General features: G+C 47.2%; 13 protein-coding genes across 14 annotated transcripts; 7 read left to right on the top strand and 6 right to left on the bottom strand.

Annotated features, from left to right (window-relative positions):
* The first annotated feature begins 100 nt into the window (after positions 1-100).
* SPPG_03675 (tRNA 1-methyladenosine methyltransferase subunit GCD14) lies at positions 101-1,569 on the top strand. The gene is made up of 5 exons (XM_016751937.1): positions 101-200; positions 272-379; positions 455-818; positions 883-1,032; positions 1,096-1,569. The coding sequence occupies exons 1-5, from the start codon at positions 120-122 to the stop codon at positions 1,404-1,406; spliced, it is 1,014 nt and encodes a 337-aa protein (XP_016609926.1). The 5' UTR covers positions 101-119; the 3' UTR covers positions 1,407-1,569.
* On the bottom strand, positions 1,340-2,938 carry SPPG_03674 (uncharacterized protein). The gene is made up of 5 exons (XM_016751936.1): positions 2,737-2,938; positions 2,531-2,672; positions 2,412-2,449; positions 2,046-2,343; positions 1,340-1,973 (listed from the first exon to the last, which is right to left on the bottom strand). Exons 1-5 carry the CDS (start codon positions 2,854-2,856, stop codon positions 1,576-1,578), a joined length of 996 nt encoding a protein of 331 aa, XP_016609925.1. The 5' UTR covers positions 2,857-2,938; the 3' UTR covers positions 1,340-1,575.
* A 922-nt stretch (positions 2,939-3,860) lies between these two features.
* SPPG_03673 (uncharacterized protein) lies at positions 3,861-5,236 on the bottom strand. The gene is made up of 6 exons (XM_016751935.1): positions 4,876-5,236; positions 4,714-4,779; positions 4,512-4,658; positions 4,332-4,436; positions 4,172-4,267; positions 3,861-4,111 (listed from the first exon to the last, which is right to left on the bottom strand). The coding sequence occupies exons 1-6, from the start codon at positions 5,120-5,122 to the stop codon at positions 3,981-3,983; spliced, it is 792 nt and encodes a 263-aa protein (XP_016609924.1). The 5' UTR covers positions 5,123-5,236; the 3' UTR covers positions 3,861-3,980.
* A 119-nt stretch (positions 5,237-5,355) lies between these two features.
* On the top strand, positions 5,356-6,231 carry SPPG_03672 (small nuclear ribonucleoprotein E). Its single transcript, XM_016751934.1, has 4 exons — positions 5,356-5,525; positions 5,698-5,760; positions 5,824-5,981; positions 6,037-6,231. The coding sequence occupies exons 1-3, from the start codon at positions 5,460-5,462 to the stop codon at positions 5,956-5,958; spliced, it is 264 nt and encodes an 87-aa protein (XP_016609923.1). The 5' UTR covers positions 5,356-5,459; the 3' UTR covers positions 5,959-5,981; positions 6,037-6,231.
* Positions 6,104-8,188, bottom strand: SPPG_03671 (uncharacterized protein). Its single transcript, XM_016751933.1, has 5 exons — positions 8,042-8,188; positions 7,880-7,980; positions 7,645-7,804; positions 6,949-7,554; positions 6,104-6,883 (listed from the first exon to the last, which is right to left on the bottom strand). Exons 1-5 carry the CDS (start codon positions 8,169-8,171, stop codon positions 6,210-6,212), a joined length of 1,671 nt encoding a protein of 556 aa, XP_016609922.1. The 5' UTR covers positions 8,172-8,188; the 3' UTR covers positions 6,104-6,209.
* A 116-nt stretch (positions 8,189-8,304) lies between these two features.
* Positions 8,305-9,681, top strand: SPPG_03670 (uncharacterized protein). The gene is made up of 6 exons (XM_016751932.1): positions 8,305-8,402; positions 8,462-8,509; positions 8,578-8,709; positions 8,771-8,978; positions 9,040-9,142; positions 9,224-9,681. The coding sequence occupies exons 1-6, from the start codon at positions 8,321-8,323 to the stop codon at positions 9,338-9,340; spliced, it is 690 nt and encodes a 229-aa protein (XP_016609921.1). The 5' UTR covers positions 8,305-8,320; the 3' UTR covers positions 9,341-9,681.
* On the bottom strand, positions 9,192-10,385 carry SPPG_03669. Of its 2 annotated transcripts, none has more exons than XM_016751930.1 (3): positions 10,293-10,385; positions 10,066-10,232; positions 9,192-10,002 (listed from the first exon to the last, which is right to left on the bottom strand). In XM_016751930.1, exons 2-3 carry the CDS (start codon positions 10,084-10,086, stop codon positions 9,520-9,522), a joined length of 504 nt encoding a protein of 167 aa, XP_016609919.1. In that variant the 5' UTR covers positions 10,087-10,232; positions 10,293-10,385; the 3' UTR covers positions 9,192-9,519. The 2 variants fall into 2 exon arrangements, with proteins under 2 accessions (XP_016609919.1, XP_016609920.1); XM_016751931.1 differs by having other exon boundaries at positions 10,066-10,200.
* Positions 10,386-10,472: 87 nt separating this feature from the next.
* Positions 10,473-11,862, top strand: SPPG_03668 (HAD hydrolase, family IE). The gene is made up of 7 exons (XM_016751929.1): positions 10,473-10,685; positions 10,775-10,796; positions 10,854-10,926; positions 10,994-11,258; positions 11,319-11,414; positions 11,469-11,566; positions 11,630-11,862. The coding sequence occupies exons 1-7, from the start codon at positions 10,523-10,525 to the stop codon at positions 11,819-11,821; spliced, it is 909 nt and encodes a 302-aa protein (XP_016609918.1). The 5' UTR covers positions 10,473-10,522; the 3' UTR covers positions 11,822-11,862.
* Positions 11,685-13,457, bottom strand: SPPG_03667 (V-type ATPase, D subunit). The gene is made up of 8 exons (XM_016751928.1): positions 13,330-13,457; positions 13,138-13,255; positions 12,897-12,976; positions 12,726-12,838; positions 12,548-12,651; positions 12,345-12,490; positions 12,200-12,270; positions 11,685-12,131 (listed from the first exon to the last, which is right to left on the bottom strand). The coding sequence occupies exons 1-8, from the start codon at positions 13,371-13,373 to the stop codon at positions 12,052-12,054; spliced, it is 756 nt and encodes a 251-aa protein (XP_016609917.1). The 5' UTR covers positions 13,374-13,457; the 3' UTR covers positions 11,685-12,051.
* Positions 13,458-13,642: 185 nt separating this feature from the next.
* On the top strand, positions 13,643-14,456 carry SPPG_03666 (uncharacterized protein; the record flags this gene model as incomplete). The annotated part of the gene is made up of 4 exons (XM_016751927.1): positions 13,643-13,660; positions 13,829-14,008; positions 14,101-14,225; positions 14,294-14,456. 4 exons carry the CDS (start codon positions 13,643-13,645, stop codon positions 14,454-14,456), a joined length of 486 nt encoding a protein of 161 aa, XP_016609916.1.
* A 282-nt stretch (positions 14,457-14,738) lies between these two features.
* On the top strand, positions 14,739-15,883 carry SPPG_03665 (uncharacterized protein; the record flags this gene model as incomplete). Its single annotated transcript, XM_016751926.1, has 8 exons — positions 14,739-14,787; positions 14,891-14,922; positions 14,993-15,078; positions 15,145-15,178; positions 15,235-15,327; positions 15,386-15,421; positions 15,479-15,628; positions 15,701-15,883. 8 exons carry the CDS (start codon positions 14,739-14,741, stop codon positions 15,881-15,883), a joined length of 663 nt encoding a protein of 220 aa, XP_016609915.1.
* Positions 15,884-15,900: 17 nt separating this feature from the next.
* On the bottom strand, positions 15,901-16,881 carry SPPG_03664 (uncharacterized protein). The gene is made up of 4 exons (XM_016751925.1): positions 16,536-16,881; positions 16,310-16,477; positions 16,134-16,243; positions 15,901-16,073 (listed from the first exon to the last, which is right to left on the bottom strand). Exons 1-4 carry the CDS (start codon positions 16,855-16,857, stop codon positions 15,984-15,986), a joined length of 690 nt encoding a protein of 229 aa, XP_016609914.1. The 5' UTR covers positions 16,858-16,881; the 3' UTR covers positions 15,901-15,983.
* Positions 16,882-16,987: 106 nt separating this feature from the next.
* Positions 16,988-18,913, top strand: SPPG_03663 (uncharacterized protein). The gene is made up of 7 exons (XM_016751924.1): positions 16,988-17,169; positions 17,365-17,438; positions 17,498-17,613; positions 17,679-17,838; positions 17,905-18,101; positions 18,166-18,410; positions 18,475-18,913. The coding sequence occupies exons 1-7, from the start codon at positions 17,108-17,110 to the stop codon at positions 18,770-18,772; spliced, it is 1,152 nt and encodes a 383-aa protein (XP_016609913.1). The 5' UTR covers positions 16,988-17,107; the 3' UTR covers positions 18,773-18,913.
* The last annotated feature ends 70 nt before the right edge of the window (positions 18,914-18,983 follow it).

Genomic DNA, 18,983 nt, shown 5'->3' with positions numbered 1-18,983 from the left:
ACGACATGCTGGCGTTGGACACTCTCGAGAAGGCTTAGTCCGTATCCATAGCAACAAGCATGCTATGCCCTCAAACCAGAGTTCTTACTTTGGCTTGCTTGAAATTGCAATTTCCAACAATGACAACGACGACGACAGCTGGTACCTTTCGTGCTTACTCGCGGCACATTGCACTTGGCGATACTGTTATTGCATATTCTGTACGTCGCAGAGTCGCTCCAATTGTATGTTTCCCCCTTTTGTTCGCATATATTAAAACAGCACTTTTCAGAGCCCAAAGACCATAACCTACATAACCGTGACCGCAGACGGGGAGTTTTGCAATAGCTATGGCGGATTTCCTCACAGTTCGATGATTGGAAAAGAGTGGGGTTCCAAGGTTTGTTGACAGCTGCCCGTCACCCGTTGGATCTGGGCAGGCTTCTGACTTGGCGTTATCCGATGATTTTGTTAGATGCCATCAAAGACTGGCAAAGGCTTCATCTACCTTCTTTATCCTACCCCTGAACTCTGGACCCTCAGTCTTCCTCACCGGACCCAAATTTTATATCAACCCGACATTTCATTTGTGACAGCTCTCCTCGACCTCCGACCTGGTGTGAAAATGATCGAAGCTGGAACCGGATCTGGATCGTTCTCCCACTCCATTGCCCGCACAATTGCGCCCACTGGGCACTTGTATACATTTGAGTTCAGCCGAGATCGATATGAAAAAGCCAATTTGGAATTTTCCGAACACGGGTTAGGCGATATCATCACCATACAGCATCGGGATGTTTGTGTGGATGGGTTCGATATGAGCGATATGGTGGACGCAAGTATGGTCATCCGCTGCTCTGATTTAGCTTGCCGCAGACGCTGATTTTCCGTGCGTTGCATTAGTATTTTTAGATTTACCTGCACCGTGGGATGCCCTTGGCGCGGCCAAAAGGGCATTCAAGCGCAAGAAAGTGGGTAGAATATGTTGCTTCAGCCCCTGTATGGAGCAAGTCTTGAAGACGTGCACCGCATTGAAGGAACTAGGGTTTGTCGGTAAGTCTCCAAGTTGGTGGTCAGCCATGAGATTTTGTTCCATCACTTATCCTATTAACCCAGAGATACAAATGTATGAGGTTTTGCTACGACCCTACGATGTGAGAAAGGTTCAGAAGCGGTCATTTCCAAAGTTGGGCGATGCAAAGAAGGGTAATGCGGGAGCCGAGAAGAAGCGTAAAGCAGCTGAAGCTGTCTCTGATTCGGATGTACCAGGTGGTGAAAAGACGTCTGGGGAGGATCATACCACAACATTGCATGTACCCCTGAATGAAGAACTCATCACCAGCAAACCACAAGCTGAAGTTCGGGGGCATACGTCGTATTTAACTTTTGCTACGCTGCTACCTCAAGAATTGCCAGTGAGGCGTTAAGACGAAAAGTAGTCTCAATGCCAGTATGTATATATAGATCCATATCTCCTACTATCATGCAAGAGGCTCTTGGAATATACTATTTAAGGTTTTAAGTCGGCTAATCTATCATGTAATGCTACCTCTTAGATAATGATGGATTTCCTGCTACTCATGTTGCCCGTAAAATCTACAGCTTGCTCTTGGGAACGATCATCTTGTTCAATCGTTCAGAGATGATGGATTCAGCATCTGCCACCATCTTCTCACATAGGTCCTTGCAGGCCGGAATGTCGTCAATCAAACCAACCACCTGACCAGCAGTCCATACGCCGTAGTCGGTGTCTCCATTAACGAATACCTGGCGACCTCGTTGCCCAGACACCAGATGTTGAACATCGGAGAACTGTGCACCGCCTGGGCGCTTCTCAATTTTCACCACTTCGGTAGACACGGCGTTCTTGAACACACGAGCGGTGTTGTGAAGGGTGCGGAACATGAGTGTAGTGTCACGCTCAGTGCCTTTCACGATCGCTTCCTTGACAGACTGGTGAATAGGAGCTTCTTTGGTGCACATGAAGCGTGTACCTAGTAGGGACATTGAAAGGTTGGTACACAATTCAATGATTTGACATAATAATTCGGCAAAAACAAACTAACCCATGTTGACACCTTCAGCACCCAAGGCCAATGCAGCCGCAAGTCCCCGACCGTCACCAATACCGCCACTAGCAATGTACGGTACTTGCAAGGTTTTAGCAGCCTTAGCAAGGAGGATCAAGCCACCAATGTCGTCCTCTCCGGGATGCCCAGCGCATTCGAAACCGTCGATCGACAGGAAATCAACACCAAGCCGTTGTGCAGAGAGCGCGTGACGAACACTCGTGCACTTGTGAATAACAGTAACTCCGGCCGCCTTGAATCGCTTCACGTGAACGCCAGGGTTGTTACCCGCAGTCTATCATCATAACTATTGAGCGCCGGGAAGCCGAATAACAAAAGGGACACTTCACGCTGAATACACACCTCAACGATCTTGATACCCTCTTCGATGATCGCCTCAACTAAAAGCATGGTATGTTAGCACAATTGGAGATTTGATAGACCAACGACAGGCAAAGCACTTTCAGTCCTGCCAGACATACCATATTTTTCGTATGGGGGCGGGTTAATGGCAGGCAGAAAGGTGATATTCACACCAAAAGGCTTGTTGGTCATAGTGCGACACCGAGCAATCTCCTTACGAAGAGCCTCAGGAGTAGGTTGAGTGAGTGCGGTAAGCAGTCCCTTTAAAAGGATATGAAGAATTGTAAGCACGCCTTCAATGCACAAAAAGTTTAGAATTGCTCACCAAACCACCAGCATTCGAGACCGCACTAGCCATCTCGGCCGTTCCCACCCATTGCATTCCACCCTGAACAATTGGGTGGACAATGCCGAGGGCTTCCGTTAGTCGAGTCTTGAGAGGCATGGTGATGAACAAGTGTGCAAAATGTCAAGGTAGGAAATGCTGCGGAAATCGGGGAGCGGGGACGGGATTTAAAGATGCGTTGGAGGACCAACTCGGAGGCCACGTGAGACAATAAGCGGGGAATTCATCAGACCGAAGGCACGTGAGATTGGAATGTCATTCAAATGGATGGAATGTGCAAACGCGCGGACTTTTGTCTTGGCGGACCTTTTTGCCCCAACGTTCACGCTTGACACTCTCCATGTTGACAGCGGTCGTTGAAGTGGCAGCTCCACGTTCCGAGCAAGATGGGGACATCAAATCAATCAAGGGTAAAGGAAAACGTCTCAACCCTTTTGAAGAGAACTGTGCCAGTATGCTGAAATACCACCGCGCGGACGTGAACTGGAATGCAGTGCATGGTAAGCCCGCTTCTTTTTATGCTTCGTAGCTGGTCGGCGGAAAAGGTTTTCAAGTGTTGCGCACATTGGTCTGCAGACGTGATAACGTCATTCATCTTCATATGTACGTCTTGGCAGATAAAACGCGCAAGTTGCTTGCACGAGGACAACGGCAGATATTCCAACAGAAAACATCTGCCGCAAGTCCCGCAAGAGAACAACCCACCGTAGGCCCGTGTCAGCAATGCAAGAAGCAAACAGCCGAACGATGTACATTTTGCGAGCACGCGACGTGTCAAGATTGCGGACGTGCATGCGATACCTGTGGAGATCTGTTTTGCAGTTTGTGCTCAGTGGCAAAGTAAGTATACACTAGTGGTATTCAATCACATCGCTCTAGCGTAGTTACGCCATTTTTCATAAGCTATGATCTGCCAGAAGAGCGATATTTTTGCATATCATGCAGCGAAGATGGCCGAGGATCAACTGTTGGATCTTCAAGCAAACATAGGAGATGACACATTATGTACCTCACCTACAGAGAGCATGAACAGTTGGTAGATGAGCAATTGAGAGGGAGAATGCTTGCCCCGGCCCCCCCCCCCCCCCCCTGTAGTTATATTATGTACTATATATTTTTAGAAATGAACATACTCGACATGTAACATCCGTTGATTTTGTATGCAGTCCACTTAACGCGGATGGCTCCCCTCCCCGTGAACTTGGTTAACCGGGTCATCGTCATCACTGATGGATCTTTGCGAGCTCAACGAAACTTCGTCGCATCATCTTTAGAAACGTGTAGAAATCTCGAGTCTTGTTCAACCATTCCACCAACTCGTCGAGATTGGACACAGCCGGGTTACATTCCACAACTACGGATAGACAGTTACGTACAGGTTTCGAAAGCACAGAACAACTGTTTGTACACGCACCTTGGTAATCGTTTCTTCGCACATCAATGCTAAAGGTGTACTCTTTCTCCCAGTCTTGCGGATGTACATGGGTAAAGACAAACTTCAACATGTCCGCTACGACAGATACAACGTAAGTGCTCCAGCATGACATAAAGGCGGAGAAATAAGGTTTCCATACTTTGAAGCCCCCTCACATCCATCGCCAGTTTGTTCATAAAGCATTCTAATTCAGGCTGAATTCTTTTGTGCTGATTTAATCGTGCTTCTCGCTTTTTGTTCAGCTCTGTCGCGACGGTATGAGGTCAGGCTCACGAGCAATCCCAAACACTTCAGCTTCACCTTCACCACAGCACTGCACCTTCTCGCCTCCGTCGAATGTCGTTTTTCATGGCTTGCACGCGGTCCATCAACTCATCTCGCGTAGCGTCCCGCTCATCTTTTTGTATTCGGAGGTCCGTAACTTCAGCTTCCATGTCTTCCGCTTCCTGCCGCTCCTTTTCGTATGCTGGATTGGCCTTGTCAATACTAGCTCATGGTAGATACATACAGATCAAACGCACCTCGTTGCAGATCTGATTCTTTGCCTTTGTAGACTTCGATTTGAGTTTTTGTTTGGGATTCCTTTTCTGATATGCCGCAAAAAACACACAAGATGTGAGCAATGTAGATAACATCGCGGCTAGCACCAAGTCGGCACTTTCTCTCTCCTGACCGTCAAATACCTTTGAGTTCGTCTATTATTTTTATGTGCGCCAATTTTTCATCGCTCATTTCCTTCTTCTTTGCCAGAACCCACGCGTCAAATCTCTTTAAAAACGAGGCGCATCGCGTGGTGAGCTCAGATAGCTGATGGTCGGTATCAAGGTTGACGGACGGTGGTGGTAGGGAGTTTGGTGCAAGGGACATCCGAGCGATGCCCCTGGATAAGCTGGCGACCCCAGGGTCCGGGGCGTAGAGGAAGCCCGACATACTGAACGACGGTGCACAGATAAAAAGTCAATGTTATTCGTGATTCAGCCTAACGTCTGGAGTGCCAGCCAGCTTCACAAACGTCAACGTTGAGGTTGAGCGCGCGGCTTGTCATCAACGCCAAAAGTCCAGGAAGCCGGACGACTACCCCGCGTAAAGCACCTGATCTCGTTGCTGTCATGGCAACTAGGTAGTGGGCACAACCCATTGCCCAATCTGAGACTTGCCTTGTTGCTTTGCATCTACAGTCCTCCATTACCCTTGATAACCTCAAATCCTGTAGCGGGCCCTTACACCTCACCTCACCTCACTCGATTGCCCGTTGAAATTTGCAAAGATGACCACAAAAGTACAAAAGATCATGGTTGCACCCATCAACCTGATCTTTCGGCTGCTACAACAGGTTCGTTAGCATTTGTAGTTTGTTGGCGGTTGAGGAGAGATAGTTTCAAAGTCGCACTGCGGGCAAGGAATGTCGAGGCAGAATATGTAGAGAGGACCAGAGTGTTGGGAACTAGTACTTCTCGTTAAATAATTTTGCTCACTCTACATTCTCTGTTTTTGGCTGATCTTAGAAATCGCGGGCACAAATCTGGCTTTACGACCAAACGGATCTGCGCATTGAAGGACAGATTATCGTATGCTTCTAATATTTGGCGTTATTTATATATGTTCATCATGTCTGACAACACTTACTACAGGGTTTCGACGAATTTATGAATTTGGTGTTGGATGATGCGGAGGAGGTGTCATTGAAGAAGGCGACAAGGAAGCCTTTGGGGCGGATATTGCTGAAGGGAGACAATATCACACTGCTTTGTGCGTTGAATAATTGATGGGGTGTACGGGCTGGGATGTGGTAGGTGGCATCGGACGAAACTGTAAGCGATTAGTTATTCATCTTTTGCGTTTAGTGGGTGGAATTTGTTGTACATGATTTGAACAATAGTTACGGGTCCGCTTAACATAATGGTCTCAAACTGCTTGTGGAATCAACCTGAAGTTGATTGAATATCTATTGTATATGGCAGGCGCGAGAACCCTCATGGCCAATAAAAATTATGTACAGGAAAAGGGTATCGAGAGTTCATACATCGACGTTGATCACCTCCGCATCACCTACTCCGCTGTCAGAGTCATATGGCTTAGGTTGACCTACAGCTGCATTGTACGCGGGCCCTTTAGTCGGCTCCTCACTCGTCAAAACAATCACTGGGCTAGGCTTTGCTAAATGAGTGTCCGATGTTAGACCAGTTGCTGGGCTGGGCTGAGTCACCGGTACGGGGGGAGCCGCGGGGCTCAGCTCAGATAATTGCGTCCTCCGGAAGTGATCAGTCGCTGGGATGAGGCCAGGGGCCGGAATACCCGGCGTGAGGCTCATTACTGGGTTGAAGACCGGTATCTGGGTGCCCGACATGACACCAAGGGCTGGGCTGGGACGGGAAACCTGATTGTGCGGGAATACGCTGTCCGTTCCATGTCCCTGATCTGGTTTCGCTGGAGGCTTCTTGGGTTTGGGTTTTTCTTCTCGCTCTACAGCTACTCCCAGAGTCGATTCAAACCATTTATTGGGAACCGTTTGTGGAACCTTTGCATTGAAGGCGTGCATATAAGCACGTAACACCGGACTCCAGGCATATTCCTGGTTTAACACGCGTTGCAGAGTTTTGTACGCTCCCTTTGTTGCATATGGTATTGACGTCCTAGGATCTCGGTAACGAGCTGGCAGGCCAGTAAAGGGGCAGGTTGCTTTGACAGGATCTAGTAGGGAAAGCTAAGAGATTCAATCGCAAGTGACATAACTTTGAGACATGTATTGTCCGTACATTGTGGTCTATCGGCCCAGGCTTCGAATGGGTCATGGTCGAATCGCTCGAAAATCATCAAGTTGCAGGCTCCAAAGCGCTCTAAAGGCTGTTTTGGTCCTTCACCGACGTCCATTCTTGTATGCTGTGGCAGTTGCTCACGGTCAGAGTTGTCCTCCAGTCCCCGAAGATTATCGTCGGTTATATGTACACCAGTGACATCCAGAGAGTCGCCTTCTCTTTCGTAACTATCTTTCGTCCCAGTAGACGAGGTAGCACACTCTTTGGCCTCGCTACTAACCTCTTCCACAAGCTTCACTCGAAAGGATCGGAATCGTATCACAGGGCCAACCCGTTCGGCCACCGTCTGCGCCCGTTTTCGACGATTCTCCTCTTCCATCTGAATTATGTTTTGTAAACTAGCCAAATTTAGGCGTTCCGTTTCCTTCGCCTCCGCCAGCTTCTCCTGCTGGGTCATCTCAACATCAACCATTCGCGGGCGCTGTGGGAGGAGAGCTCTACGTTTTTGGTCTTCTAGAAGTTTTTGTTGTAACTGGCGTTTTGATGCGACCGTTGAGGACCGGTTCGACTGTCGTACGGAACGAAGCAACGGCGTTTGCAATACTTCTGAAGCAAATCGGACAGCCGACAATGAGAAGGTTGGGATGTCATACTGAATCAAGGATAATGCGGAGTTTGGCATTAAGGGAGCCTAACCTCTTGCGCTTCTCTTCTTTTCTCTCGTTTCTCGGCTAGGGGTTGCGGGACTTTGTGCTGCATTCGAACTTGTTTGCAAACTTGAGGACACAGTCCGCAGTGTTTCCCCCGCGCTTCTCTTGGAGCGAGTACTTATGCTTGTGACTACTTTTCTTCTTTTCTAGTACATTTATTATGTAGCAGAAATTGAGCATAGTCAGGAAATGGCAAACGCGAGGGCTTCCGTAGGACACACCTGTCGCGTAGCTTTCTCTTCGGCATGGACAATAGCTTCCTCGTCAACAGCGTCTTCCTCATCGGTGCTGCCAAAGTCCTCGTCAAACACATCCTCCTGTTCTATACATGGGCGTTTAAATATGACCTTTCATACGGACGATTGTACAACAAATGGCTCAACCTTCTACGATGTATTCCTCAACATCGTCCAGCACATCTTCCTCAAAAAGGGAATCCTGTTGCTGGAGAACAAGAGAGTGCATGCGGTTACCCGCGTTTGCACGACGCTCCCTTGTAGCCGACAGTGACATCGTGATCGGAGTTAGAGCGAATCTCGCTGGTCTTCACTGCAGAATTGAACACCGACCGACACTAGGTCTAATGTTGCTATGGCAACAAGACGCGATGACAGGGAGCTCGTCCTCATCGAAAGGACTGGAAACTAGAAATTCTGCCCAACATGAGTGCTGACTTTTCACGTTCTGCCGGCCAATATAGAGATCTGGATGATCCTAGAGCTCGTGAATCAGATTATGGGAAAGGTTAGTAGTCTTTGAGCTGTTTCATTACCTCATTATCGTGACATAACGAAATTTTGCAGGGGAGCGAAGGTACAAGGATCTAGACGACCCGCGAGAACAAGACAGAGGTGAACAGGGATAAATGTTAATAAAAAAGAGTCAAAGTTCGCTTGCTCAGACGTGGGTGTGGTATTAGGGTACCGGGATCGTTATGGAGGTAGGCGCCGAGACCCAGGCGATCGACGAGACGGTGAACGACGAGACAGATACCGATCGCGGCACTCCCGTTCTCGGTCACCCAGAAGATCACGCTCTCCGCGAAGACGAGGTAGGTCAACTCTCCTTGCTTCTTCCAATGAAAATTTAGTACCAACGTTGGTCGTGATAAGACGACAGCTATGATCGTGGGCGAGACCGCGATTACCGAAGGAGTCGCGATGATGGCCGAGGAAGGGAATATGATAATGGTCGACATAGACGGCGGGAAGATAGTATGGGTCGCGACGATGATAGACGGGAACGGGATAGAGCAAGAAGACGCGAATCCTCTCGTAGCTCGGAAAGAGATCGCCGTCGACCACGCTCGCCTTCTCCAACGTAGGTACTCCTTTCCACTGTTGATCATTCTGATGAAGCTTGCTTATCAAGTATGAACCAGTACCTCATCTAAGCGCGATGAAACCCCACAAGTGACAGATGACATGGACGAGGAGGCAAAAATGATGGCCTTGATGGGAATTACTGGATTCGATTCCACACATGTAAGTTAGGCTGCGCGCGCCAGCCATTTGCTAAAAATGTTAAGTTTTTTTCAGTTCATTTATTAAATCTTATTTGAACAGGGAAAGAAGGTTGCCGGGACGGATGTGAGCGCGGTGTCGATCAACAAGCAGCGAACTTATCGCCAGTATATGAATCGACGGCGGGGTTTTAATCGCAATCTATCTCCTACGAGATGACACGGGCAATACATACTCGACTTGCGTGCGTAGCAACAATGATGATGCACGGTGGGCTTCTTTAAGATATTCAGCGGTTTGCGAGGAGGCGTAATTTCCTGCGCAAATGATTACCACGTTGTTCAATGTGCGGTCTGTGAAACAGAAGTGAGCCGAGTTCTTTATTCATGCTGAGTCTGTCAATCTGTCCTTTTACGAATATTCCGGCTCGCTTTGTTGCTTGTCATCTTCCGCTTTTTAAATGTAGCAGTTGCAGGTCCTGGAGCGTCCTCCTCTCCCATATCTGTTGACAATGTCTTCTCCTTGACTTTGAATGAAGCTACATGTTCCTCTGGCTCTTCCTCTCCATAATCTGCCCATTCATTGACAGCATCGCCTCGGTCTTTTCCCTTTTGGTTTTGGGCCGGATCCGTCCCAGATGGCGGTGGTGGGGTGTCAACCACAGCCCATGTACCGTAGGGGTGTCCGTCATCATCGTGGGTAGTACTCACAGGTTGTAGCGGTCGTGTTTGATGTACAGCATCTGGTATCACCTTCGGCCGACCCTTGTCAGGTTCAGGTACGTACGCTTGCTTCTGCGCTTTTGCCGCCTCCACAGTAGGATCCCAAGCAGCAATGTCCGGTTTTGATCGCGTGTCCTGCGCATATTGCTTACTTGCAGCCTTCCAGGTCAATCCTATCAGTTTTTGAGACAATGAGAAGCACCAATTCATCGACGAACTAACCTGTTCTATTCGCGCAAGCATGGCCCTAGTCTTCGCATCTTCTTGTGACTGTTCTTCTTGCCTTTTGTGGACATCTTGAAGGTAAGCGTTTACGTTATCCTTGTGTTTCCTTCCATTCTCATGTGTTTGTCGACTCTGTAGAGGAATTTATGAAAGACAAGAGAGCTCTGGTCAACAAAGTCAGCTCATGAGAGTTTGCCACGCAGTAGACGATATAGGCATCTTACGATCTTGTTATCCTGTATATATATTCTGCAGTACTTGCAGAAATACTTTTTATTGGACACCCAATATTCAGACATGGTCGCCAATCTTTGCGTCTCGCTGAACGAGATCTCAACCAGGAAATCGAGGATTGCACTTGGTCATGTGACCGATGAGGCATGACGTGTGCGCGCAGCGACCAACTCTCCAATATCTGCTTTGAACAGATCTACGACGACGAAAGCCGTTTACCATGTCAGAAACTCCAAGAAGAGATAACTCATCTTCCTATGTTGACCTACTTGCCTATCTCCAAGATTCAACTAGTTCCGTTTTTATAAAAGATTTCCAGCGCGTTAGCGAGAAACTTCGAAGCATCCTGGATGACGGAAGTAGCAAGGTGCATGTAATTAGTGGTGGGTTTTGAACTCTTACTTCTCCATAATTGTGTATGATAATGCGATACTTATGGATTATCTGGTTTTCTTTGGTGCTTCTGTTGAAGATTTTGATATGACCATTAGCAAGTATGTTAACCTCCGCATAAAGACTTGGGACCGTAATTAATGGACGGACCCTGTTAGATACTGGGTGAATGGTGAACGAAATGTGAGCTCACACAGATTACTGGCTTTGAGTAGTCGAGTGCCAAAGGAGGTAAGCGGCAGGCTCTTGCAGATGATACGAAATCGTAATTTTGCAAACTCACCTTTGGCCATGACAGTTTAGTGACAAGACCGACATTCTTTATAAACACTATTATCCTATTGAAATATCGCGAACTATACCACACAAAGAGAAAGTACAAGCGATGGTGGAGTGGTGGGAAAAGGCTCATGAACTGATCCTCGAGCTGAAGCTGACAAAAAGCGATCTGGCCCATATGGTAACAGAAACGCCAATATTGTTGAGAATGGGAGCGCGGGAGTTTGTGGATCACTGTGCAGCCAAGGATATACCCCTTTTGGTGTTTTCTGCTGGACTTGGAGGTCGGCTGCGTAATTCTACGATATGTATGATGGCTTGCTGACTGATTCTGGACCTTGCAGATGTGATTGACGCACTTTTACGGCATGAGGGTCTCATGAAGCCCAATGTCCACATTGTCTCAAATAGGCTTCATTTTGGTGAAGATGGCGTGGCAGGTACATGCAAACTCTGATTCCGTCGTTTTAGGCGCCCCATTGACCTCTTTGCAGATAGATTTGACGGTCGTTTGATTCATACCTTTAATAAGAATGAAGCCGCTATAGGAGGATCCGCATATAGCAGTATAATCGAAGACCGCCACAATGTGGTAAGCTTCTGTTGTATGCACAGTTTTACAATTTCGCTTAGTGACAGGGCATCTCATGCGTAGATACTAATGGGCGACTCCTTGGGGGATCTCCGTATGGCAGAGGGTCTCGAACATGACACAAAACTAACCATTGGATTTCTTAATCACGACACAGAGCTGTTGCTAGATCAATACGCGGAAGCATTCGATATCGTGATATTAGATGATGCCCCCATGGATATTGTAAACCGTATACTATCCGCACTGCCGTAGATTGTCATTGGAATAGAAAAATAGGCCGGATGTAAACATGATGTACAGCAAGAGCCAAGTGTTTGACGTTACAGGTTATTGATGTGCTGGCCGCCATCGCAAGCAGAGTTGCGTTCTGGGACAGCGATTCAAGAATTAAATTTCACTCCCGCACGTGCCTTTTTGTCAAGACAGCTCTAGCTCTCATCATTTTACCATGTCAACGGCTAACCAATTGGCTATAAACACCTTCAAAAGATCACGTCCGGATCCTGCTCGTATTCATTAAGTAGGTTCGACGGCTGCGCCTGGTTTGATGTTAGACCCAGGCCTATTAGATGTAGACACATTAGTGGGTGGAATGCAGTGGTTCAAAGATAAGACAAGCTAATAACGCACTCTGATTCTTTTCGCGTTCCGCTGTTTCGATTGCGAGCTTTTCCTTCTTTTTACCCTGCACTTTTTTCAACCTACCACAGCGTGCGATGCACAACATTAACGGAGAATTCACCATGATCCGACGCGACGGAAGCATTTCTCAAACCTGTAGAACTCCTCTCGGTCCGCCTCATCAAGTTCCGACGTGATAAATTTAATAGTATTTTCAATCTTGGGAATGATGACGTGCTCAATGGCGTTCACACGTCGGTTTGTAACTTTAATCACTTCATCGAGTATCACAAAGGCAGTCTATCCATGTCACTGTTAATTTGTTGATACCTATCAGAGCACATTATGTTTACATACCTGCAAGGATGCTAGTTCCACAAGTACTTCAATTGCCTTTTTGTAGGTTTCTTTGCATTTTTGTACTGCCTGCCCACCGCGTCCCAGCCCGGTCAATTCGAACGCTGAACGTGCAGAGAGGTAAGCCCAACTGATTTGGCCGTTTCATATCTCCTTAGCTACTCTAGTTCGAACCTACCATTTTGCCCGTCCACATACATCTCAAATGCTGGGAGTTGTACTCCTGATACGTTTTCGGACTTTGCGCGAACTTTGAGTTGTGCCTGTTTTACGCTTTCGCGGACCTGGTACCTAGGCATGGTCGGCCGTTACCATGTGTAATTTGCATTCACACCATATGACCCCTTACCCAATATCGCCCGTGCTGTACATGACCTCCGCATATGAAAAGTTTGCCACTTGCATGATTTTGCCCATTTTTCTCTTCGCCTATTTATACAGAATGGTGAGGAGAGCGTAAGGTGAACCGATATGCATTTAAGCATTATTTCCGTTTGCTCCCATTGTCCCATTGTCAAATCCCCTCATCCATTCTCAACGGTGCGGTGTCGTTCCCTTCCGTTTTCCCTCCAAAAGCAGACCTCTCATACCTCGTCTATTTTTTTGACGATATCCCTGAACCGCCTGGTCAGGGCCTCACTCTTCCGTTTCAATAGTGAATGACCGGTGTGCGCTCCCTTTAGACGGTTCTTCATAGTTGTCAACGCCCTATTGGTTATCAGGCAGGTCAGATGGTTCTGGGAGCCTGACCACGGCGGTTGGAAAGCTTGCTATGTACGTACATCCGCGTTGGAAAAATGGCAAACCTAGGTCCAGCGCCGCTCATGGTTTCTCAGTAACAGCCGTGTGGGAAATTTAGGTAAATTGTGTTGTGGGATGAGAGCATCTACTTTCAGGTCAAGGCCACGCTCGTCTGCCCGCTCTCCAATTTCCCAGCGCGTGTCATCCTGATCATGTGACCGTAGGATGTGGATGGCGTCGGATTCGCGCTCTTTGGGGCCTTTTCGCCATTTCGCCATCTGGATTGAGTTCACGCCGGTCAAAACCGTCAGAGATTGCATAGTACTCGACAATTCCCTGTAGAAAAGTGCTATAATGGACAAGATTAAGGAGGTAGGAGGTACGCGCTATGCTTTTGGTAGCGGGCTGTGGGCTGGCATCGAATGACAGCGGGGCGATGAGCGGCCTTCTGGGAGCACCTGAAACTGAATCAGTCCGATCCGTTGCACTCACTGTATTATTGACCCGTACTTTTGCAAATCATGATTTTTGGACGCGCAGAAACTCGAAAAGCTCCGCATTGAGTCCGAAAGTCATCAGTCGCGCGCAGAGAAAGCAGAAGAGGAAGCAAAGCAGCTCAAGGAGCAACTTGCTAAGCGTGAGACAGAAGTTCAGAGCCTTAATAACAAGATCACGCTCCTCCAAGAGAACTTGGATCGAACTGAGAAACGCGTAGAAGAGGTGCGTATGGCCTGGTTACTTGTTGTCCTCGAACTCAGTGTACGATAAGACTTTTGGTATCCTTGGTTCCTAATTCCCACTCTGTAAAACAGGTTAAGCTGAAGAAAGTGGAAGGAGACAAGGAAGAATCACAAGTGGAAACGCTGCAGCGAAAGGTCCAATTGTTGGAGCAGCAGATAGAAGACAAGGGACGGAGCTGGAGGGAGGTGACAGATAAGTGCGTATTGTGATGGTTGGCAACTTTTATCTTGTAAGCAGAGCGAGCTAATTAGGGCTGGTTATTAGAGCCCGCGGTCTTGAACTGACCGCCGAACAAGCAGACCGTAAAGCGAAGCAGCTCGAGGCTGATAAGACCGAGCTTGAAAAGCGACTAGACGATATGACACAAAAGTACAATGTTGCTAAACAGGAGCTGGATTCGACATTGAAAGGACTGGAAGATTTGTAAAACTGGGTACATAAGATCTGGACGGCCTATATATTATACCATTTTAATCGCGGGCCGTCCTCTGTCGTGCATGAAGATGAACTGAATAGTTTCACTAGGCATATTATTTGTCATGCTACCTCGCTCTTATGTCTCCTCCTGCCTGAAGGACATCATCGTATATGCTGAAATCCGTCCAATAACCATGGTCATGTGACCAATGTCATCATGATCCCACCTCTCGACATCTTGCTTTTGCATCTTGCTCATCTCCCGTACTTTGGTCAGCGTAAATAGTCAAGGATGGCGAACGTTACTTACGAGGGTGTGCCCTACTTTGTGACAGGGAAAGGTTCTTATCTATTGTTGCGTCTATTTGGGGACTTCATCTACAAGCACATGGCGTCTCGCTGGTCTCTCACTCACTGGTCTATCGTCTTTGCTGTCGCTTGCAGAGGGGTCCAAGGCCGGCGTTATTGTCATTCAGGTGAGCACGAGCAAAATTTAATGCCTCTATTGGAACTGTTCTGATACCCATTATCTTTTTTGTGGAAAAGGAATGGTGGGGCTTGAATGAGCAGATCAAGAAGACAACTCAGCGATATGCCGATGCTCTGGGCAGTCTTGCGGTTTCTCCAGATCTGTACGTCGAATTTTCGCTTGAAATGTCATGTTTATTGTCGTCATGCTGATGCCGTCCGGGCAATAGGTATCGTGGAAAGGTGGCTACTGAAGCCGACGAGGTTGGTGTTGATGACGAGGAGAAATTGAACCCACCTAATATCCACCATCACCTTAGGCGAACCATTGCATGTCAACTTTGGATTGGCCTCGCGCAATTGAGGACATTAAAAATGCTGTCAAATTTTTAAAGTCGAAAGGCGCTGAGAAAGTACATGTCTAGTCCCGTTGTCAATTGTGCGAATCTTGACCTAACTTGTCGGCTTTAGGTTGGAATTACTGGCTTTTGCATGGGTGGAGCCCTGGTATGTGATATACTTGCAACCGTTTTGACATGACAGCTGTTAAAACTGCTACGGCAGACCTTGGCATCCTCGATCAACGTCCCCGAACTTGCCGCTGGCGTAGTATTCTATGGTGTACCCCCAAACGCCGACCCCAAACAAGTAAAGATTCCTCTTCAATTCCATTTCGGCGACCAAGATGAATCGAAAGGCTTTTCGGATAAGGAGGTACCCTCAACTTCTCCGTCATTTCACGGTTTTCTCTCTTGAGATTATTGGTTGCTTAATCGATCACATTAGACTGCCGACAAGCTCAAGGCGGGACTGAAGGAAGCTGGGAAGGACGTATCCGAGTTTTACCAGTATCCTGACGCAGACCACGCTTTCATGAACGAAGAGGCCCCCGCTTATCCGTACAATCCCGAAGCGGCTAAGGTCGCGTTTGACCGCAGTATCTCGTTCTTTAAGAAACATTTGCTGTAGCCAGGCGCATTAGTGTTCATTCATGTCATTCATGGGACATTCGAATAGTTGAATTGAAATGGAGTTATAATACACTGGACTTGTATAAAGGTAAACATATTTAGAAGGCGTTCTCGAACCGCCAAATGTCGCGACTGGAACTCGTCATGATATCTCCATTTCTATCTGTACCTGCCCATCCAACAAACACCTGAAGTGACCATGCGATCAGCATCTTCAGCACCTTACGATTTACTAAAGCAAACCTTACCGTTATTGGGCAGTTTGCATCGGGGCATTCCTCCGTGCATATGCTGTCGAGGCAAAAGCACGTGCTAAGGGTGCATGCTGTGGGATACCATTGAAACGACGTCAGTGCTCCTACGAAACGGCCATATGTTAATGTCGGTTCACAAAGCAAGCTGATGCATTGCACTGAAAAATCACCATTCTCAATAGCAACCACAACAGTGCGTGAGGGTACGTAGACAAGCTTTCCGTTGGACGTCGTTGCCCACCTCACTGTCGCAGTGGGGAAGATTTGATTCCGATAGAGCAGATACATGGTAATCTCGGGAGGAGTCGTGTCCGCATACTGCGTCAGATTTGTCCAACCTTGCAATAACTGTCAGCTTTGCTGATAAACTTACAGAAACGACAGTAATATACTCACTGTTAGGGATTTCCAATTGAGAATAATCATCGACTTTAGGATAGAACACTGCAATGCTACTCGTTGCGACACCCGAAAGAGGGTCCTTTGTGGTCAAATTCATGTATACCACTGCTGAATTTGCTTTGGAGTATAGTGACGATGACGAATTTGTGCGAGCTTCATTTTGGATGATGAGGCAACCAGGTGTGCCTGATCCAGCAGGTATGGCAGCACAATATCCCAAAGATGGTGGATTCCAGTCGGCTAGTGGGACTGCTGATATGGCGTAAATGGAAGGAAGGAAAGAGACTAGGAGGGCAAAGAGGAACGTTGCGTGCATTTTTGGCGTAGGCAAAGGACTCGATGGAATTGTTTTGTTGGGAGAAGCGTGTCGGAGCTTTGGTTGGTCATGCTGATGTGATGACTCACGGGATTACGCGCCCCCAAGCACAAGCAACGGTGAAGAGTTGCTGCCAGCATTTGAGCATTCTTCTTGTTCACCATCTTTCATATTCTTGCGATATTGTGTTTATTCAGCTCCATCGATCACGTAGTTGATACGTCCAAGAAAGTATTCCAGACCAGCGGTCATGAACACCGGACGAAAGTCAAACAATGAACTACTGTTTATAAACTTCAACCAAGACTTCAGGTATTTCAGCCACATGTACCAATGTGAGGGAAGCAAAGAGGGCATGCGCACAGAGCGCTTCTGCGCTGCAGTGTCAGGATATCTATATCCTTTTTCCGGTGCCAGTTGTGATAGTGTCAGGATGGAGAATGACCCGCGCATGACGACATCAATACGGCTTGTAATGCTGACAATCGACGGTTTTAACTTTACTAGCTGCATATCAGTTGGAACACGACATGGCTACAAGATCTATAACTGTGATCCCATTGGCAAATGCTATGGAAAAAGTATGCGAGTTGTTGATCCATAAAGTCCGCGGTTCAGCTGACAATGGATTTTCTGATAGCCGAGGGAGGAATCGGAATAGTGGAGATGCTTTTTTGTACAAGCTTGGTTGCATTGGTTGGCGCGGGGGAACAGCCGGCGTTTTCTCCTCGACGACTGCAGATTACAAATACCAAGGTATTCATCGTCCATTGGGCGAGGACGATTTCCTTCAAGATGACTAATGAAGCGATCTATTCTAGAGACAATCCACCATTTGCGAACTGACGTTTGTCACGGCCATTCTCGCCGTTAAACTAAACCGAAAGCGTCTGGTCGTGGTGCTAGAAGAGCACATCTACATTTACGACATTAGCAATATGAAACTTTTACACACAATCGATACTAGCCCCAACCCTAATGGTACGAATATGCGGCTGATAGAGTAAATTTTCTTACTAAATGCTCAATAAAGAATTTCTTGATTAGCACTCTGCGCTTTGTCACCATCCTCCGATAATTGCTACCTAGCTTATCCGCCAAATACGTCTGGTGCGGCGGGTGAATTATTGATATTCGATGCAATAAACCTTCAAGCTATCAATATCCTCCAAGCACATAAGAGTCCATTGAGTTGTATTGCATTCAATTATGACGGAACAATGGTGGCAACTGCTAGTGATAAGGTAATGAATATGGCATTCGCAACCCTAAAACATATCCTCATTCTGCGTTTGTAATCGTCCTAAGGGGACGGTAATCAGAGTCTTTGCGGTACCGACCGGTCAAAAGCTCTTTCAGTTCCGAAGGGGAACATATCCTGCTCGCATCTATTCAATTTCATTTAACCTTGACAACACATTACTATGTGTCTCGAGTGCGACAGATACTGTTCATGTCTTTAAGCTTGTATCTGAAGAGGAACGGGAGGCAGCCGCACAAATGGAGCGAAGACATAGTTCAGGACAAAGAAAAAACAGCATGATAAGTTCACTGTAAGTTGCATCCTACACTTACCTACTGCGCTGTACGTTATTCATCGCCAATCGACTACAACAGAAAAGCGCCAATTGCCACCGTTGCGGGCTCCGTAGGCTCTTACTTTCTACCGGACATGCTAACTGAAATGTGGGAACCCACGCGAGACTTTTGCTTTGCCAAACTGCCATCAACAAGCAAAGGAGCGCAAAACATCTGCGCTATTAGTGAGCAAATACTTATGGTGGTTACCGCAGAAGGTTACTTTTATCAGTTTAAAATAAACACTGAAGATGGCGGTGAGTGCACTCTTGTCAAGGAATATCCCCTATTAGAGGGTGAGGGAGATATCAAGGCGAATGCCGCTGGTGGACAATGACTGGATTGATTGCGTATACGGGTTCGATTAGGAGCGCAAAAATGTTTATATTGTGTTGTTTATGCTTAGGTCGCCTTTGTTATTTTGTACTTTTCTGGAGATGCGTAGATAATAATGTGATACTTTGCCGCTGTACCTGGACATGGATGCTAGCCGGATGGTTATGGTCAATATGTGCCCCCCAAAAATACGTACAACCCAAGTTTGTCCA

This window comes from Spizellomyces punctatus (genome assembly GCF_000182565.1).
Source record: "Spizellomyces punctatus DAOM BR117 chromosome Unknown supercont1.5, whole genome shotgun sequence".
Classification (NCBI taxonomy): Eukaryota; Fungi; Chytridiomycota; class Chytridiomycetes; order Spizellomycetales; family Spizellomycetaceae; genus Spizellomyces; species Spizellomyces punctatus.
Note: the sequence above shows the minus strand (reverse complement) of the source record. Positions and strands in the feature narration are given on the sequence as shown.

What these genes read in the sequence shown, in the direction of transcription:
- SPPG_03675 (XM_016751937.1), top strand. Translation starts at nt 120, where the DNA reads ATGACAACGACGACGACAGCTGGTACCTTTCGTGCTTACTCGCGGCAC. An exon ending in GAAAAGAGTGGGGTTCCAAG is followed by an intron (nt 380 to 454) that starts GTTTGTTGACAG and finishes TGATTTTGTTAG; the next exon opens with ATGCCATCAAAGACTGGCAA. An exon ending in GAAGGAACTAGGGTTTGTCG is followed by an intron (nt 1,033 to 1,095) that starts GTAAGTCTCCAA and finishes CTATTAACCCAG; the next exon opens with AGATACAAATGTATGAGGTT.
- SPPG_03674 (XM_016751936.1), bottom strand. Translation starts at nt 2,856, where the DNA reads ATGCCTCTCAAGACTCGACTAACGGAAGCCCTCGGCATTGTCCACCCA. An exon ending in TCTCGAATGCTGGTGGTTTG is followed by an intron (nt 2,673 to 2,736) that starts GTGAGCAATTCT and finishes ATCCTTTTAAAG; the next exon opens with GGACTGCTTACCGCACTCAC. An exon ending in GCCCCCATACGAAAAATATG is followed by an intron (nt 2,450 to 2,530) that starts GTATGTCTGGCA and finishes CCATGCTTTTAG; the next exon opens with TTGAGGCGATCATCGAAGAG.
- SPPG_03673 (XM_016751935.1), bottom strand. Translation starts at nt 5,122, where the DNA reads ATGTCGGGCTTCCTCTACGCCCCGGACCCTGGGGTCGCCAGCTTATCC. An exon ending in AGAATCAGATCTGCAACGAG is followed by an intron (nt 4,659 to 4,713) that starts GTGCGTTTGATC and finishes AGGCCAATCCAG; the next exon opens with CATACGAAAAGGAGCGGCAG. An exon ending in GCGAAGAAACGATTACCAAG is followed by an intron (nt 4,112 to 4,171) that starts GTGCGTGTACAA and finishes GTCTATCCGTAG; the next exon opens with TTGTGGAATGTAACCCGGCT.
- SPPG_03672 (XM_016751934.1), top strand. Translation starts at nt 5,460, where the DNA reads ATGACCACAAAAGTACAAAAGATCATGGTTGCACCCATCAACCTGATC. An exon ending in TCTTTCGGCTGCTACAACAG is followed by an intron (nt 5,526 to 5,697) that starts GTTCGTTAGCAT and finishes GGCTGATCTTAG; the next exon opens with AAATCGCGGGCACAAATCTG. An exon ending in GCATTGAAGGACAGATTATC is followed by an intron (nt 5,761 to 5,823) that starts GTATGCTTCTAA and finishes CACTTACTACAG; the next exon opens with GGTTTCGACGAATTTATGAA.
- SPPG_03671 (XM_016751933.1), bottom strand. Translation starts at nt 8,171, where the DNA reads ATGTCACTGTCGGCTACAAGGGAGCGTCGTGCAAACGCGGGTAACCGC. An exon ending in TGAGGAATACATCGTAGAAG is followed by an intron (nt 7,981 to 8,041) that starts GTTGAGCCATTT and finishes GCCCATGTATAG; the next exon opens with AACAGGAGGATGTGTTTGAC. An exon ending in AAAGAAGAGAAGCGCAAGAG is followed by an intron (nt 7,555 to 7,644) that starts GTTAGGCTCCCT and finishes GATTTGCTTCAG; the next exon opens with AAGTATTGCAAACGCCGTTG.
- SPPG_03670 (XM_016751932.1), top strand. Translation starts at nt 8,321, where the DNA reads ATGAGTGCTGACTTTTCACGTTCTGCCGGCCAATATAGAGATCTGGAT. An exon ending in TGAATCAGATTATGGGAAAG is followed by an intron (nt 8,403 to 8,461) that starts GTTAGTAGTCTT and finishes GAAATTTTGCAG; the next exon opens with GGGAGCGAAGGTACAAGGAT. An exon ending in CCACGCTCGCCTTCTCCAAC is followed by an intron (nt 8,979 to 9,039) that starts GTAGGTACTCCT and finishes AGTATGAACCAG; the next exon opens with TACCTCATCTAAGCGCGATG.
- SPPG_03669 (XM_016751931.1), bottom strand. Translation starts at nt 10,367, where the DNA reads ATGTCTGAATATTGGGTGTCCAATAAAAAGTATTTCTGCAAGTACTGC. An exon ending in ATATACAGGATAACAAGATC is followed by an intron (nt 10,201 to 10,292) that starts GTAAGATGCCTA and finishes ATTCCTCTACAG; the next exon opens with AGTCGACAAACACATGAGAA. An exon ending in TGCTTGCGCGAATAGAACAG is followed by an intron (nt 10,003 to 10,065) that starts GTTAGTTCGTCG and finishes TTGACCTGGAAG; the next exon opens with GCTGCAAGTAAGCAATATGC.
- SPPG_03668 (XM_016751929.1), top strand. Translation starts at nt 10,523, where the DNA reads ATGTCAGAAACTCCAAGAAGAGATAACTCATCTTCCTATGTTGACCTA. An exon ending in CAAGGTGCATGTAATTAGTG is followed by an intron (nt 10,686 to 10,774) that starts GTGGGTTTTGAA and finishes CTTCTGTTGAAG; the next exon opens with ATTTTGATATGACCATTAGC. An exon ending in TGGTGAAGATGGCGTGGCAG is followed by an intron (nt 11,415 to 11,468) that starts GTACATGCAAAC and finishes ACCTCTTTGCAG; the next exon opens with ATAGATTTGACGGTCGTTTG.
- SPPG_03667 (XM_016751928.1), bottom strand. Translation starts at nt 13,373, where the DNA reads ATGAGCGGCGCTGGACCTAGGTTTGCCATTTTTCCAACGCGGAT. An exon ending in TCGTCAAAAAAATAGACGAG is followed by an intron (nt 12,977 to 13,137) that starts GTATGAGAGGTC and finishes CTGTATAAATAG; the next exon opens with GCGAAGAGAAAAATGGGCAA. An exon ending in GGAACGCGAAAAGAATCAGA is followed by an intron (nt 12,132 to 12,199) that starts GTGCGTTATTAG and finishes TACATCTAATAG; the next exon opens with GCCTGGGTCTAACATCAAAC.
- SPPG_03664 (XM_016751925.1), bottom strand. Translation starts at nt 16,857, where the DNA reads ATGCACGCAACGTTCCTCTTTGCCCTCCTAGTCTCTTTCCTTCCTTCC. An exon ending in TGTGGTTGCTATTGAGAATG is followed by an intron (nt 16,244 to 16,309) that starts GTGATTTTTCAG and finishes GCCGTTTCGTAG; the next exon opens with GAGCACTGACGTCGTTTCAA. An exon ending in ATGCAAACTGCCCAATAACG is followed by an intron (nt 16,074 to 16,133) that starts GTAAGGTTTGCT and finishes TGGTCACTTCAG; the next exon opens with GTGTTTGTTGGATGGGCAGG.
- SPPG_03663 (XM_016751924.1), top strand. Translation starts at nt 17,108, where the DNA reads ATGAACACCGGACGAAAGTCAAACAATGAACTACTGTTTATAAACTTC. An exon ending in TACTAGCCCCAACCCTAATG is followed by an intron (nt 17,839 to 17,904) that starts GTACGAATATGC and finishes TTTCTTGATTAG; the next exon opens with CACTCTGCGCTTTGTCACCA. An exon ending in TGGCAACTGCTAGTGATAAG is followed by an intron (nt 18,102 to 18,165) that starts GTAATGAATATG and finishes AATCGTCCTAAG; the next exon opens with GGGACGGTAATCAGAGTCTT.